This window comes from Delphinapterus leucas, chromosome 10 (genome assembly GCF_059928025.1).
Source record: "Delphinapterus leucas isolate spDelLeu-1000000601 "Yukka" chromosome 10, BTC_Dleu_Yukka2, whole genome shotgun sequence".
Taxonomy (NCBI): domain Eukaryota; kingdom Metazoa; phylum Chordata; class Mammalia; order Artiodactyla; family Monodontidae; genus Delphinapterus; species Delphinapterus leucas.
The window spans coordinates 65,480,354-65,496,417 of record NC_143138.1 but is presented as its reverse complement, the minus strand read 5'-3'; the positions used below and the strand labels follow the sequence as shown (position 1 = coordinate 65,496,417).

The window sequence follows — 16,064 nt, the reverse complement described above, 5'->3', positions numbered from 1 at the left end:
TTTAAAGTAATTTGTTAGACTGGGTTTTGTCCATTGAAAATTGAGATTTGGGACTCGAGGGTTGGGCCTGGAAGTAGGGTAATCGCCCCCTTTTAGTTCCTCTCTCATCTCTTGGTCTTGCCCCCAGTTCAGGATCATTTTGGATGTACTTACCGCTTGAGGCCTGGATTTTCATTTTGGATTTCCTGGCCTGTCCTCCACTTGCCCAGCCCTCCTGTGTCACGTGGCCCATGATTTCCAGTGAGTAAAACCTAGCCTGCTTCCCACCCATTGGTGACCATGGTTACTGCCCCTCTTCGGGATCACTTTCTCTGCCATGTTGGGGAGAACTTCCTGTTTCTAACACTGGAGGAATGATCAGAGGAGAGCAGGGAAGAGAGATTGGGGGAATGGTTAGTAAATATTGCTGGGGACATAATTACAGGGATTGGCGGCCAGTCTGGTTCCCTGGTGCAGAGAATGCTTTGGGCAGCACCACTTGGGCTGGTGTCGTCCCACACACAGCCTAGGGCTGACCTCTACAGCCTTGGGCAGAGCTCAGCCCACCAGCAGTGTGAATGGTGAGGCAGTGATGGGGAGGGACCTCCCAGAGGTGGGAGGTGCAGCTGGGGGGGCATGGAGGCAGAGTGCCCTGAGAACCCTTTACCTCTTCCTTTTCAGTGGAGAACAGCAACCTTTGACCTCCTGGGATAAATGGCCATGGGTGGCCTTGGGTGTCCTTGACTAAACAGGAGCAGTGGGGAGGCACTCGGCTTGCACTGTGGGTCTGGAGAACCCACCCTCTCAGGGTGCACTGAGGTTGTGTGCAGGGTCTGCAGGTAGGGGCTTCTGTGGGCTGGGCAGAGCTGACTCACAGCAGAGGCCTGTGGAGCCAGAAGTGCTTCCATGAGATGCCCTCCCTCTTGGGAGCCTGTGCTCAGGCCTGGGCAGTGGGCATGGCCCAAGTGGCCCCATGGGTGATGTGAACCTCTGAGCCCCTGGTCCCTTGATCATTTGGTCACTCTGTCCACGGCATTTTCTTTTTGTAATGGATTCCCCAGGAGGGTGTGGGATGAAATGACCTCTGCACTTGGGATGTTCACCCTCCTGATGGGTAGGAGGTGACTTGTCTGTGTATAGGTGAGGGGTGTTGTGGGGTTTGGAAGTCCTAGGTCCCCCTCTGGGGTGACGTAGGTCCTAAAGGGTGTGCACTTGAGTGAATGGGTCTGGGGAGGGGAGGATTCCAGGCACATGGAGGGGGCCCCCCACAAGCTGCACAGCCAGGAGAGGCAAGGTGGGTGAGGGCCTTGAAGCACACCAGCTTGGCTGAGGTGGTGATGGGTGTTGGGGAGTTGTGGAGCATAAAGTTAGAGAATGAAGTGGAGGACCCAGAGGGCCACTCTGATGTCCAGAGGCCAGGGACGGGGGAACCAGGGAAGGGGTGCCATCCTGGTGGGGACAAGGTGCTGAGTCCTGGACCCAGGTGTTGGAATAGAAGGTGGAGGGAAGGGAGCGAGCCGAGGAGTTGGGGAGGGAGAATTTGGAAGGCAGAGTCGGGTATAAGAGAATGATGACTCTTGATGGGTGGCAGGTGGAAAGAGGGTGCCTGTGATTTAGCTCTTCTGACAGCAGCCAGTATGGATGACCAGAACCTTCTGATTGAGGCTCCCCCAAGCCTGTGGAGGCTCTGGGGGCTTCCAGAGTGATCTCTGTGTGACAAATTTTGCCTCCCAAGAGGCTGTCCCAATGGCCATGAGCCAAAGCTCTCCAGAAGTCCTAATAGGATGGGCTAGGTCCTGGCTCCTGAGTTTTTGCAGTGGGCAGGGCAAGGTATGGAGGGCCCAGCAGAGGGCACACCTGGGCCTCAGGAGAGAACCCAAGTGTACCTCCTTTGGAAGGCCCAAGTATTTGCAGGTGAGGGAGTCCAGACTTGCCCAAGGCTTCTCAGCTTGGGGCGGGCCCAGGTACAGGTCTGGAAGGAAATGTGCCCTTGCTTGTGCACTTTTGCAGCGGTGTGCTCTCCTTTAACAGCCGGGCTAGGTGTGGTATCACCTCCACTTGGCGGTCAGCAAATAGGCGTGTGTGTTTGGGGGGCAGGGGTCAGGTTACTTGGCTTAGTGATGGCGCAAGCCCAGGCCCAACCCCACAGCCTGCGCTCTTCCCGCACAGCCAGAGGTGGGGGCCGGAAGGAGACGCCGGCTGTTTGGGAGTCCTGGGAGTAGAGCCGGTGGGCAGACCTGGTGCGGTGGGGAGAAACAAGGCGCCTAGGAGTTCAAGTTGGAGGAGGACGACCACAGGAACCAGGTATTGGACAGGTAAGAGGGAGCTCGCGGCGCCGCACACGGGGGTGGTGGTCAGCGAACAGGCGGGGCAGGTGAGGGGCGTGGGTCCCACCCGGCGCTGCCAGGCAGGTAGGCAGAGGCCGGGGCGCGGTGCAGAGCGCGACCCCCAGTCCGGCACCTCCCATCCCGGAGGCCTTCCAATTCCGGTTCCAGCGCGGCACGCAGGTGAGGCCCGGCGGGACTGGGCGGGGTGGGGCAGCCGGTCCTTGGGGTTCCCGCTCCTCACCGTCCTCCCGCCGCCGTCCGCGTTGCCCTGGCTACCGCCGTGGTGCAGCCCGCCCCCGCCGCCCCCCTCCCCGACCCGGCGAAGGAGGGGTGTAGTCCCCCGCCCTCGGCAAGTGCAGAGCCGGGCGGGCTGGAATGCGGGGTCCCGGGCGGCTTGGGGCCGCGCGCCTGGCTCTCGCGGCTGCTTCCGGCCTGGCCTGGGCGGCGGGCGGGGGGAGGGCGGCCCGGCGGGCGAGGGGGGGAAGGAGCGGAGCCGGGCCCGGCCGACGCGGCTTTGTCTCCTTTGTTCCCAGCGGTGGCAGCGCCGCGGCGGGAGGGGCGGGCAGCGGCCGCAGTTTTCCGCCCCTCGGTCTCCGGGTAACAGCTGCGGCTCCAACAGACCCACCTCCGGCGGGGGGCGGGGGGGGGGGGGAAGGCCGCCGCCGCCGCCGCGCGCGCAGATCTCGAGCCCGGAACGGCCGGCGCCCGCCTCGGCGTGCTAGTCCTGCGGGGCCCGGCCGGGTGGTGAGTGCGGGGCCCGGGGCCGGGGCGGTGGGACCGGGGCGAGGCGGCGCATCCCCGGGATGGAAGGGCCTGGAGCTTCGATGCCGCCGGGCCCGGGCAGCCCGTGTGAATGGTGGTCGGCTTCGGTCCTGAGAGTTGGGACCATACTTCTCCGCGCGAAGGGAAACTCTGGCGGCTCCGCCTGTAACGCGATTGGGAGACAGAGGAGGTGGAGCTGCTCCTCCGCGCCCCCTCCTCGCCAACGCCGCCGCAGCCGCCTCAGCCCGGGACCGGCCGGCCTCTTCCCCGCCCTCCCAGGACCACTGGTGGGGTCCTTGCTCTGGTCGGGGAGGAGGGAGGAGGGTCGGGGAAAAGTCGACGGGGAGGTCGAGGCTTCCCCTACGTAGTAACAGCCCTTCCAGGCTGCGCTCGGCGCAACTGACAAAAGGCAGCCTGTGATCCCCCTGCCACGCACCCCCAGAGGGGAAGCCCCAGCCCCCCATCCGCCGTATATATACGGACGATGGGTGATTGATGAGCACTCCTTGAGTCCTCACCGGTAAATGGTGGACCCTCACCCCCACCCCACCTCAACACAAACAACAGGGTAAGCACTGTGCACTCCTGCGCTGTCAATTAGCAACTTCTCTTGGGTGGACCCTGGGAGCAGAGCGAGGGCAGAAAGGAAAGGCCGGTTTCCCCCTCTAATCCCCGCGACTCGGTAAATGAGGGCTGGGATATGAACCCTCTCTCAGTTTGAAGGGCAGAGTTTATAAGCCCTCTTGGTTGGTGAGGACAGCCCCAGGAGGGCGGGGAGAGGTGCTTGCTCTTTGCAGACAGAAGTTAGGCAGCCTTGGGCCCTGCTGAAGCGGTCCAGAGAAAGGTGGGCCCAGAAGAGCTAGGCTTTGGCTGTGACTCTGGCTGGGGTTTGAGATCTGGGGAGTGGGCAAGAGATCCTAGCTGTGTAAGTTGGGGACCTGAGGCCCCGCTCCAAACCAGCCTTTTCAGCCTGCTCTGGCCTCGTCATTAATAAAAGTGGGGCTGACCCTGTGTCATCCTTCAAGAAGCCAGGTGGCTTGGAGAGGATTGTGGGCTCCATATCTCCCCTGTTGGCTGGGTTTTCTTGGCTGTGAAATGAGGGTTCTTTCAACATGTAAGGAGCACCTGCTCTGTGCTAACGTTTGTCCTGGTTACTGGGGCCTCTGAATCAAAAGTCACATTCCCTGCCTTTAAGGAGCTTCAAGAGTGGGAGTGTGGAACAAGGAGAAGAGTGGCCTCAGTTGGTGCCTCTAATGCCAGGCACACACCATATCACGTTTAATGGTCAGAGCAGTCCCTCCTCCCATTCTCCAGATAGGAAACCTGAAGCTTAGAGGGCCCAAGGCAGAGCTGCAATATACACGAGGGTGGTGGCTGGGGATGTCCACTGGCCATGTGTAGTGGGCTCCTCAGGAGCATGGGGGGACAGGGAAGGCTTCCCTGGGAGGTGATGGTTGGGCACCAGAGTTAATGGGATAGAGAGGGAGTGGGCACGGAGGAGTGTGAAACAGCCTGCAGTTCAGGCTGGCAGGAACGAAGAGCATGTGCGGGGGAGCACTGGCATGGATCGCACAGGAGAGCATGTGGACTGGACGGCTTGACCTTTATACTCCAGGCCCTGGGGTGCCCCAAAGACTCTGGAAGGAGGGATGTACTCCGATACATCGCTTGAAGTTCCCCTGAGGTGGGAGGGGGTAAGCTGGAGGGGCTGGGAGCTGCTCTGTGGCCAGTGGCAGAGGTTAAGTGAAATATGTATCCTTCTTCTTTTTGTCCTCCTCCTACCCATGGTATGTGGGGAAGGGCGAGGGTTGCTCGGCCCTGTGGCAGTGATTGAAGAAGCCTGACACACTTTTCCCAGCGTGAGTCGGCCTCCAGTATCCTATGTGGCCTTGCCAGGAGCTGTTCTGATCCTGCCCATCCGCTTCCTGTGGGCCACTCGACCCAGCTGTGATTTTACATTTAGGGATTGTCCTGGTTGCTGCCCTTTGAGGGCTGGAGAACTTTGGCTTGAAGTAGGCACTGAGCTAATGTTTGTAAGCGAATGATGGGTCAGACCCTCTGCCCAAGGCACATCCCTAGGCGGGAGGTGGTAGGAGGGACTGAGCAGTGGCTGAGCATGGGAGATGGCCTCTGCCCATCCTCAGGCAGACCCTGTCTTCCCAGAGGAAGAAACTTTCTCCCCCCATCCCTTGGAAACAAGGTGGGGGGCTCCTGGGAAGCCTGGCCTTGCCACAGTCCTGGGCTTCTCGCCGGGTTCACGACTCTCCCTGCTGGCCCCCTCCTCCTGCCCCCTCAGTGGCAAACAGAGGCTGCCTTGTTCCTGCTCCCATAGAGCTGCCCTGTTCTCTGCACACTAAAAATGGAAACCCCCAAGCTATTTTGGGAGCACTGCCCAGCCAGGCCGTGGCCACAGTACTCTGCTTCCACCGGGCTGCTGGACCCTCCTCCAAGCCTTACGCCCAGCCCTGCTCACTCTGGGCCAGCCTCAGGAGCACCCTGCCGGGAGCCTTGGCTGGAAGGAGCCAACCTGGACCCTGGGAAGCTCTGGGAACAGAGTGAACAGGCAGACTGGCAGCTGGGTGGTGGGAGGGGCTGGGCCATGCCGCCTGGGTACAGGCAAGTAGGGGAAGTGTCTCAGCTTGGGATGCATGCCCTGTCCTCTGTGCTTTACCAATCTTGGTGCTCCTGGCTGGAGACCATCCAGGCCTGGGAAAGGTGGCTGGTCTCACCTGGCTTCAGGTGGAGCCTGCAAGGATGGGTCTGTGAGGAGAGCAGGCCCTCAAGGTCTGCGAAGGTCCTGGGGATGTGGGGCACATCTAGTATGGTGACTTCCTTTAGGACAATCCCCCCTGCCCCCCACCCTCCAGCCCTGCTCTGACCTGCAGGAGAGGAGATAGCAAGAGATGGCCTGGCTTCTGCAGCCCTCTAGGACTTAGGGCTCAAACCAGGGAAGTGTGCGTGAGTCTGTGTGTGTGGGGTCTGAAAGTGGGTGGTGGTGTGTATGTCTTGGGTGGGTGGGTGCATGTGATGTGCCTGTGTGGAGTGCATGTTTCTTTGTGTAAAAAGTTTGTCTCTGTGGACGTGTCTTTGTGCAGGTGTCTAAGTGCAGGTGGGTAGCGTGTCTGTGTGGGATGTTTGCCTGTATTTCTGGGTATGTGTCTCCGTGCGCTATGCACAGGCAGTATGTGCATGCATCTGTGTGTGCTCGTGCTCATGTGTTTGTGTGTGGGTGTGTGCATCCAGGGTGGGTGGTATGTGTGCTTCTTGGTGTGTGCGAGCATGTGTCTGCTTATGTGCTGGTGGTGGTTTGGGGCTAGGCCAGCCCCGGGCCTGTGTGGAGGGTATGTACCAGGGTACCCTGATAGGGGAGAGTTTGGCCAGAGGATGAGGATGGGAGAGTGCCGAGAACGGGCTGCAGGGGGCACAGGACTAAAGTGGGGGCCTGACTGGGCCCTGCCAGCCGTGCAGCTCCTTCCTAGCTGCCCTTTCCCAGGCCCTGAGGGTGCTTGGTTCTGCTGCCCTCCCCCTCTCTGTGGACTCTGAGGAGGCGTCCCTGTGGAATGTGTTTGGTGGCCGAGGGCCAGGCTGGGCCCAGCTCCACCAGCAGACTGGGCAGCCGGGAGAGGTACCTTTGTGCTGCCTCCATGGTGGGGAGCCCAAATGCCTGCAGCCCAACCCCCAGCTTCATGCTCTGCTTTCTCCCTGGCTAGGTGACCCTCACACGGGGCATGCTGTTGTCTCCTGATCCAGCTGGCCTTGCCAGGTGAGCCTGACCTCACACCTAGGTGTCTGGGAGCAGTGTGACTCCCACCTCTGCTGAGGGCTCTCCAAGGTGGGGTCTAGCTAGCCTTTTAGGCCCTATCCCTGGCAGCCTTTTTTAAAAAAAAATTATTTATCTTGGCTGTGTTTGGTCTTCATTGCTGTGCGCGGGCTTTCTCTAGTTGCGGAGAGCAGGGGCTACTCTTCGTTGCGGTGTGCAGCCTTCTCATTGCAGTGGCTTCTCTTGTTGCGGAGCACGGGCTCTAGGCACGCGGGCTTCAGTAGTTGTGGCATGTGGGCTCAGTAGTTGTGGCTTGCGGGCTCTAGAGCGCAGGCTCAGTAGTTATGGCGCACGGGCTTAGTTGCTCTGCGGCCTGTGGGGTCTTCCCGGACCAGGGCTCGAACCCGCGTCCCCTGCATTGGCAGGTGGATTCTTAACCACTGAGCCAGCAGGGAAGCCCTCCCTGGCAGCCTTAACCCCCCTCATCTCTCTGGCCCTTTGGTTCTGTGGTTATTACCCTTCTGGATTCCTAGCCTGAAAGGCCCTTCATCCAATTCTTACCCTGCTCTAACATGCAGGTGGCCCATGAGACCTTGCCCTCCCTTTTTCTGCCCAGGAAACTGACATCCATGCAGAGGGTGCCTTTCTCTCTTTGGGGTTCTGGGTCCCTTCTTCCCATCCCTTGCCCTCCTGCCCCTTCCAGGCCCTAGTCCCTGGGAATGGGATGTTTCCCATGTCTCTGCCCCTTTAGCCTCTTACCCTTGGACCCTGTTATGACATAGGGCAGGGCAGGGTGAGGGGTGTGGGGTGCAGGTCTCCTGAGAGATTAGTGCTTACAGAGAATGGGCGGCGTTGAAGTTTCCAGGAAAATGTCTCCTGACCCCTTGCTAGTGTGTGGTCCTGGGGTCATCCTAACCACAGTGCCATCTAAGCCTGGTCCTCCCTGCTCCCCCCTCCCTGAGTTAGGAGGGGCGTCTTGGCAGCATCACAGTCTTACTCCTCACCAGTGGTCCCACGGTGCTCAGGTGGCCACATGAGCCCCGCTCAACCTCTCTCCCTACCAGGTGACCATGCCTGCCCTCGGCCCAGCTCTTCTCCAGGCACTCTGGGCCGGGTGGGTCCTCACCCTCCAGCCCCCTCCACCGACTGCTTTCACTCCCAATGGTACGCATCTGCAGCACCTGGCGCGGGATCCCACCTCAGGCACCCTCTACCTAGGGGCCACCAACTTCCTGTTCCAGCTGAGCCCTGAACTGCAGCTGGAGGCCACGGTGTCCACTGGCCCTGTGCTAGACAGCAGGGACTGTCTGCCGCCGGTGACGCCTGATGAGTGCCCTCAGGCCCAGCCCACCAACAACCCAAACCAGCTGCTCCTGGTGAGCCCCGGGGCCCTGGTGGTGTGTGGCAGTGTGCACCAGGGGGTCTGTGAGCAGCGGTGCCTGGGGCAGCTCGGGCAGCTGTTGCTGCGGCCAGAGCGACCTGGGGACACCCAGTATGTGGCCGCCAACGACCCTGCCGTCACCACGGTGGGACTGGTGGCCCAGGGCTTGGCTGGGGAGCCCCTCCTCTTTGTGGGGCGGGGCTACACCAGCAGGGGTGTAGGGGGAGGCATCCCTCCCATCACTACCCGCGCCTTAAGGCCCCTGGACCCCCAGGCTGCCTTCTCTTACGAGGAGACGGCCAAGCTAGCTGTGGGCCGCCTCTCCGAGTACAGCCACCACTTTGTGAGCGCCTTTGCACGCGGGGCCAGTGCCTACTTCCTGTTTCTCCGGCGGGACCTGCAGGCTCAGTCTCGAGCTTTCCGTGCCTATGTGTCCCGTGTGTGCCTCCGGGACCAGCACTACTACTCCTACGTGGAGTTGCCTCTGGCCTGTCAGGGGAGCCGCTACGGGCTGATCCAGGCTGTGGCTGTCGCCATGTCCGCGGAGGTGGCCCGGGGGGAGGTGCTCTTTGCAGCCTTCTCCTCGGCCGCTCCCCCCACTGTGGGCCGGCCCCCGTTGGCAGCTGCCGGGGCATCTGGAGCCTCTGCCCTCTGTGCCTTCCCTCTGGATGAGGTGGATCGCCTTGCTAATCGCACACGTGATGCCTGCTACACTCGGGAGGGCCGCGCTGAGGATGGGGCCGAGGTGGCCTACATTGAGTACGATGTCAATTCCGACTGTGCTCAGCTGCCCGTGGTGAGTCCTGGCACCGCCCAGCCCTTCCCTGTCTCTGAGGCCACTGGCCAGGCATTTACTGATCAGGTCAATGGATGTTAAGTGATTCCTTTGTGTCTGGGTGATGGATGGGTACCTTATGGTAAGAGTGGCATTCAGGGGGACAGAGAGCCAGCTGTGCAGGGGTGGGTTTGGACCAGGCGCTGAAGGGATGGCATTTGTGTAGGTGGACTGAAAGGGCATTTGAGGTTCTTGGGAATGGGGCAGGGACCCAGAATGTAGTGGGGATGGAATCTATTGTTTTAGGTTCTTGAGCAAGAGAGGCAGGTGAGGTTGAGACTTGTTTGGCTGTAGTCTCAGGATGGATGAAAAGGGTAGAAGCTACATATAGGGGGACTGAGTCAGTGAGAGGTGGGAGGAGACCCAGGTTAGTAGACCTGGAGAGGAGGATGCAAGCTGGAGAGGCTTTGGAAAAGTGGTCCAGGAGAAGGCTGAGTGCATGAACTGGAGGAAGCAGCTCCCAGGCCAGGGATGGGAGAAAGTGGGGCCCCAGACATGTGGGGATCAAAAGAGGGGGACGGAGCCGCTGCAGACTGTGGAGGTAAGCCACTGAGGCAAGGCTAAGAATGCGGCTGTGGGAGAGCCAAGAGCTGGCAGAGATGGTGAGAAGGGGTGGGGTTGTCCAGGGAGGAGGGGCCAGTGGACGTTATCCAGGGAGAGCCTTATTTGTGCTTCTTGCTGCCTGCAGGACACCCTGGATGCTTACCCTTGTGGCTCAGACCACACGCCCAGCCCCATGGCCAGCCGTGTCCCCCTGGAAGCCACGCCAGTTCTGGAGTGGCCCGGGGTTCAGCTAACAGCCGTGGCGATCACTGTGGAAGATGGACACACCATTGCTTTCCTGGGTGACAGTCAAGGGCAGCTGCATAAGGTGAGTCCACAGGAGGTACTGGGCCCTGCCCCAGGATCTGGAGGCGACAGGCTGCTGGGGACCCAGGCTGGGCAGAGCTACGCCTGAGACCCCTGGGGCTGCGATGTGAGATATGTGATGTGCCCCTGGCCCTGGCTGGGAGAGATGACCTGTGCTCCTCTTTCTGGGGCCGGGTGGTGTGACCTGTACTCTCTAGGAGGAAATTCTGTAAATTATCTTATTGGGGCGAGAGGGGAGGGCCTTGGGCCTCAGATCTTGTGGTCTCTGATCTTAGGTCTACTTGGGCCCAGGGAGTGATGGCCACCCGTACTCCACACGGATCATCCAGCAGGGGTCTGCGGTGAGCAGAGACCTCATCTTTGATGGGGCCTTCGAGCACCTGTATGTCATGACCCAGAGCACGGTGAGTGCCACGCGCCAGCCAGGGAGGGCATGACCGCTGGGAGGGGCCTCGGGGGAGCTGGGGGCCCATATGTGGAGAGCCACTGGTGCTTGGATTGTTGACCTCAAGTCCTCTTTGCTGCTGTAGCTTCTCAAGGTTCCTGTGGCCTCCTGTGCTCAGCACCTGGACTGTGCATCTTGCCTGGCTCACAGGGACCCATACTGTGGGTGGTGTGTGCTCCTCGGCAGGTCAGCGCTCCCCCGAGCCTGGCCCCTTCCCCAGCCTCATGCCCTCAATTCTCCTGCCCTGTCCAGGGTTCCTGGTCCTTGGCCCTTGACTCTCAACCCTTGACCCCTGGATGCCCCAACGCCCTACTCTCACCCCTATCCTCCACCCTGACTTGCCAGGCCTGTCGTGGCCCACTTGAGGATCCTGCCCAGGTCCCTAGGATTGTAGGTGTCCCTGCCCCATGAACTGCCAGTGGCCCCGTGAGGGTCACAGGTGGACACTGGTTATTCTTGCCCAGGTGCAGTCGCCATTCCGAGTGCTCTCGGGGCCAGGGCTTAGAGCGGTGGCTGTGGAGCTTCCAGCCTGAGGTGGGCTGTCTGCAAGTGGCAACCTTGAGTCCTGCTAACATCAGCCGTGAGGAGAGGAGGGAGGTGAAGACCAGAGCAGGCGGAGCCCTGGCCGGGGGGAGCTCTGGTGATGGGTTGCAACCTTGAATTTTAAGTACCATATGGCCTTGCCCAAGTCGCTTCTCTTGGGGCTCCGCTTTCTCCATCTGTTACTAACCCAGGCTGGAGGGTATTTGTGATCACTGGGGGCTGGTGGCCGCTGGTGCCTGCCCACATTGGAAGCCTGTAAACGGAGCCCTGATCTGTTGCCCAGTGGCTCCAACAGCATGTCCTGGCCTCTCTTCGCAGGTTTTCTTGTCGGTACCCGATCTGCCACCCCTGTGGCCAGGGGAGTCTTATTCCTGCCACTTTGGGGAATACCAGAGTCCTGCCCTGCTGACCAGTTCTGGTGTGATGTGCCCCTCCCCAGACCCTAGTGAGGCTCCAGAGCTGCCGAGAGAAGCCGGTGGGTGAGAGAAGGAGTCAGCCCGGGGCCTGGGAGCCCCACTCACCTCCCATCTTGCTCCAAGGGGTGTGATCAGGATGAGGTGTGAATCCGGGCAAAGGGTCCTGAAGCGATACCTTTCTCTGAGGCCCCCTCTGGTCCCCAATCCCTAAAGTCCCTGTTTTCTACTCTGTGGACTGTGTTCCCGACCCTGGGCACCCCTTCCTGGTCAGAGTGCTAAACCCACCCTGTGTGGTCTGGGACGTCAGCTCGGGGTCTGAGTGCCCCTTCCTGCTCCTCAGCCCAGCTCGCTTCTCCCTCTGCAGACCACGTCTCCGTGAGCCTGGAGCTCAGGTTTGGCGCCGTCGTGATTGCTGAGGCTTCCCTCTCCTTCTACGACTGCATGGCCGTCACCTTGCTCCGCCCATCTGCACAGTGAGTTCCTCACCCCGACCCCCAGCCCCTGGGCTGCCCTGAGGCGATCGCCACCCCATGGCTGTGCTCTGTGCAGGTGCCAGGCCTGCGTGAGAAGCCTCTGGGGGTGTAACTGGTGCGTCTGGCAGCACCTGTGCACGCACAAGGCCTTGTGTGATGCTGGGCCCATGGTGGTCAGCCGACAGGTGAGCCCAACTCCTGGCCGGGCCCCAGGGGGGGTTCGGGCTCCCCATTGTGAGGGTTTCTCTCATGGCCTGGGGTCTGTGTGTCTGCCTGCCCCGGGTGCTCTGTCGTGAGCACCTGAGCTGCTGTGTGTGACGGACTCACTGGAGGACGGCTGTCAACGTCCCACCTGTTTCGGGAGAGGACGTTTGTAGCTGAGAGGAGGGGAGGTCTGGCCTCGTGCCCCACCTTGGCACAGATGCCATAGACGCCCCTAGAGCGCGCCCTCCCCTTCCCCTCTGGAGAATTAATGGGCTGTTTTTGTTTCTCTTTTCCTTGGTCTCCTTTCCTCTTAACACACCCTTTGCCTGCCTGCTGCCCGCTCCCGCACCTGCCTGCTGAGTGGCCCTTCCTGTCTTTCTCTGCCTCCCCCTTCAGAGCCCGCCCCTCTCCCCAGCCCCTCCTGCAAGAGACGCACCCACCTCCTTCCCACCCACAGCCCCCAGGGCCACGGTCGCCCTGACTCCTGACGCCCTTCCCGTGGACACTCCTTCCACAGCCACAGCCTTGGATGTCCCCCCCGGGGCCAGGCCTTCCCTGCTCAGCCCCCGGGGACCGTGGGCAGGTCCCGGCCCCACACCTGCCTCGGCTTCCACGGGCTCACCTCTCCACGAGGCCCCTCCTCCTCCCAGCCCCCGCCAGAGGCCTGGAACCGCTGTCCCTGCCCCTACAGCCTTCGGACCCGTGGCCACCGCCGAGGACCTCTTGGCCTCCCACCCATCGCCCTCAGATGCAGCAGCACTGCCCCCCGCCCTTGCAGAGCCTGGCCCCGAGGCTCTCCCCTCTGCGGTACCCCTGGACCAGCCCCCCGGCACGGCTCCCGCCACCACTTTCCCAGGGGCCGCTGGCTCCACGAAGCCTGCTCTGGACTGGCTCATGAGAGAAGGCGGCGAGCTGCCCGAGGCGGATGAGTGGACAGGGGGTGACACGCCCGCCTTCTCCACTTCCACCCTCCTCTCAGGTGATGGAGACTCTGCTGAGCACGAGGGCCCTCCCGCCCCCCTCATCCTCCTGTCCAGCCTTGACTACCAGTACGACACCCCTGGGCTCTGGGAGCTGGTGAGACCCGGCCCAGGAAGGAGGCCTCAGGGGAGGGGATTGGGACAGATGCAGCCTCTTGGCCACCTTGCGATTCTGCAGGGGAAGGATGGAGGGGAGGGGGGCGTCCGCTGCCTCACACTGGCCTGGCCCCGGGGTTCTGTCTGGGAAAGGGATGAGGCGGCAGGTGGGCTCCATAGACTGCCTGGCGCTTGGTGACTGCAGGAGGAGATGACCTTGGGGGCAGGCTCCTGCCCTTGTGTGGAGAGTGTGCAGGGCTCCAGCCTGATGCCGGTCCACGTGCAGCGAGAAGTGCGACTGCTGGGCAGGAACCTGCGCCTCTTCCAGGTGAGTGTGTCCTCTTTGCAGCTGTTGCTGTGGCCTCCTTGGCTGTTGGCAAACTATGCGCGAGTCCCGGGGAGCAGGGGAGGGCATGGCCTCAGGTCTCAGTCCCAACCCGGGGACTGTGCTGGGGCCCTGTGGGGCTCACCAGGCCTGGCTTCTGAAGCTGCCCCCGTAGCTGTGTCCTCTGTCCCCAGGACAGCCCAGGAGACCATGAGTGTGTGATGGAGCTGGAGGGCCACGAGGTGGTGGTTGAGGCCCGGGTCGAATGCGAGCTGCCTCCAGATACCCGGTGCCATGTCACCTGCCAGCAGCACCAGGTACAGATCCCGAGTCCTGGGTGGGCAAGGGCGCGCTAGCCACAGGCTGGCTACCAAGCTTAGCTGGCTGCACCGCACTCATCCCAGCCCATTCTCTGACTGAGTGACCCTGAGGGAGTCCTAGTACCCCAGCTCTGACCTCTGACCTTGTGCCCCATGGGGTCCTGTATCCCAGCTCTGGCCTCTGGCTTTGTGTTCCCATGAGTCATTTTGGTCCTTTTTCTGACCACCGTCTCCCCAGGCCTGACACCTCCCCTAACCCTGGGCTCTGACCTCACTCCCATTTCTCCAGCTCAGCTATGAGGCTCTACAGCCAGAGCTCCGCGTGGGGCTGTTTCTGCGTCGGGCTGGCCATCTGCGTGTGGACAGTGTGGATGGGCTGCACGGTGAGTGACCCGGGACTGTTGGGACTGGCTGGTGGCAACAGGGCTCTTCCTGGCCTGCCTCTCACATTCGTCTCTCCACCCCCAGTGGTGCTTTATGATTGTTCCGTGGGACACGAGGACTGCAGCCGCTGCCAAACTGCCATGCCCCAGTACGGCTGTGTGTGGTGCAAGGGGAAGCATCCACGCTGCGTGGCCCAGGAGGCCTGTGGCGAGGCTGAGGCTGTGGTCACCCAGTGCCCAGCACCCCTCATCCACTCGGTGTGTTGAAATGCTGGAGCATCCCTTCAAGGGGTTCGGGGTGCTATGGGTTCAGTGTCCCAAAAGGTGGGAGGCTGGGGCTGTCTCTCCAGGCTGCCAAAGGTCAACAGGTGCGTGGAGGTGAGCCATCCTTGTCCTGGAACAGGTGGAGCCACTGACTGGGCCTGTAGACGGAGGCACCCGTGTCACCATCAGGGGCTCCAACCTGGGCCAACATGTGCAGGACGTGCAGGACACGGTCAGGGTGGTTGGAGTGCCCTGTGCTGTGGACGCTCAGGAGTACGAGGTGTCCAGCAGGTGAGTGGGCTGGACTGACAGGAGCAGGGGGCACCCCGCGGGCTTCACAGCTGGCTTTCCTGCTTAGGGCCATCCACCCACTACTCGTCTGCCCTCCCCCTCCCCCTTTCCTTTGTTCTGATCACAGTATTTCAGGGCTGGGGTTACTATCAAGGCCTTGGCTTTGTGCACAGACCTGCAGGTTTCTGGCCTGGGTCTAGTCACTGCTCAGAGCTGACAGGCGGCTCTGCTTCCTGGCACTGCCTAGGTGTGCTCACCCGGCTTTCCAAGTGACCACGGGCATAGTTGTGGTAGCAGGCTCCTTGGATCCCAGACAGCTGTGCTCTGCGGCTGACCTTCCCACCTGCTGACCCTTCTTCCCCAAGCACTGCCCTGGGCAGGCTCCTCACGGGGATAGACTTATGACACACCTGCTGAGTGTCAGGCCCCTCTGTCCAGTCCCTCGGACCCCTCCCACTTTCCCAGGGCTTGTGGCTTACAAGGCTGGCAGTTGCAGGGTCCCAAATGTGCACACGCAGAACACAGCGAAGGAGACACCCACAAGCAGCAGGTCTCCAACCCGCCGAATGTCAGGGTTACCTGGAGAGTTGGTTCAAAACCCCCCAGAACAGATCCTTAGACCACCTCCCTCCACTTCCTGCAGAGGTCTGGATCTGTAGGCCCGTGTTGGGGTCCCACAGTCTTATTTTCTTTCTTTTAAAAAATGTATTTATTTATTTATTTTTGGCTGTGTTGGGTCTTTGTTGCTATGTGCAGGCTTTCTCTAGTTGCGGCGAGCGGGGGCTACTCTTTGTTGCGGTGCGCGGGCTTCTTATTGTGGTGGCTTCTCTTGTTGCGGAGCTCGGGCTCTAGGCGCGTGGGCTTCAGTAGTTGTGGCATGCGGGCTCAGTAGTTGTGCCTTGTGGGCTCTAGAGTGCAGGCTCAGTACAGGCTTAGTTGCTCTGTGGCATGTGGGATCTTCCCGAACGAGGGCTTGAACCCATGTCCCCGGCATTGGCAGGCGGATTCTTAACCACTGCACCACCAGGCAAGTACCCTGCAGTCTTATTTTCAACAAGACTCTGCTAGAGCATGTTGTTTCCCCCCTGAATGTATTATGACTGAGAACTTTAGATGAGTGTTAATGATTCTAGAACCATGAGACTAAAGTACTTTCTGAACTGATTTATAAAGGGATTAAAATACATTCCAGCTGAAGCCTCTCCCGGGTAGTTCACACTTCGCTTGATCTGTTTTCTGGGGGTGTTTGCAGTGACCGTGACAATGTCACAAAGAGTCGAACCACTGCAGGCTTCACATTCTGGAGATTAATTTGCCCCAAGCTTCTGTTTCCTGGCTAAGAACCAGCATTTCTTAGATTGCTCACTTTCCCTTCACGTCCATCCCCAGGCCTGACTAGAGGCTTTCGGG

At 60.8% G+C, this 16,064-nt stretch overlaps 1 protein-coding gene across 12 annotated transcripts in view; it reads left to right on the top strand.

Moving 5' to 3' along the window:
- The first annotated feature begins 254 nt into the window (after positions 1-254).
- Positions 255-16,064, top strand: part of PLXNB1 (plexin B1) — a 28,592-nt gene continuing 12,782 nt past the window's right edge. For 3 of the 12 annotated variants that reach the window (XM_089919243.1, XM_089919242.1, XM_089919237.1), the window contains exons 1-16: positions 258-2,294; positions 6,779-6,831; positions 7,893-9,005; positions 9,733-9,915; positions 10,190-10,318; positions 10,445-10,545; positions 10,824-10,956; positions 11,221-11,377; positions 11,683-11,791; positions 11,868-11,976; positions 12,392-13,072; positions 13,277-13,399; positions 13,591-13,713; positions 14,006-14,099; positions 14,185-14,357; positions 14,503-14,654. In XM_089919243.1, the coding sequence (XP_089775369.1) occupies positions 7,899-9,005; positions 9,733-9,915; positions 10,190-10,318; positions 10,445-10,545; positions 10,824-10,956; positions 11,221-11,377; positions 11,683-11,791; positions 11,868-11,976; positions 12,392-13,072; positions 13,277-13,399; positions 13,591-13,713; positions 14,006-14,099; positions 14,185-14,357; positions 14,503-14,654 (3,374 nt within the window). In that variant the 5' untranslated portion in view covers positions 258-2,294; positions 6,779-6,831; positions 7,893-7,898. Of the gene's footprint in view, positions 2,295-2,964; positions 3,051-3,088; positions 6,832-7,892; positions 9,006-9,732; positions 9,916-10,189; positions 10,319-10,444; positions 10,546-10,823; positions 10,957-11,220; positions 11,378-11,682; positions 11,792-11,867; positions 11,977-12,391; positions 13,073-13,276; positions 13,400-13,590; positions 13,714-14,005; positions 14,100-14,184; positions 14,358-14,502; positions 14,655-16,064 lie in introns of those variants that run through there. The other 9 variants (XM_089919238.1, XM_089919247.1, XM_089919244.1 and 6 more) reach the window with 9 other exon arrangements.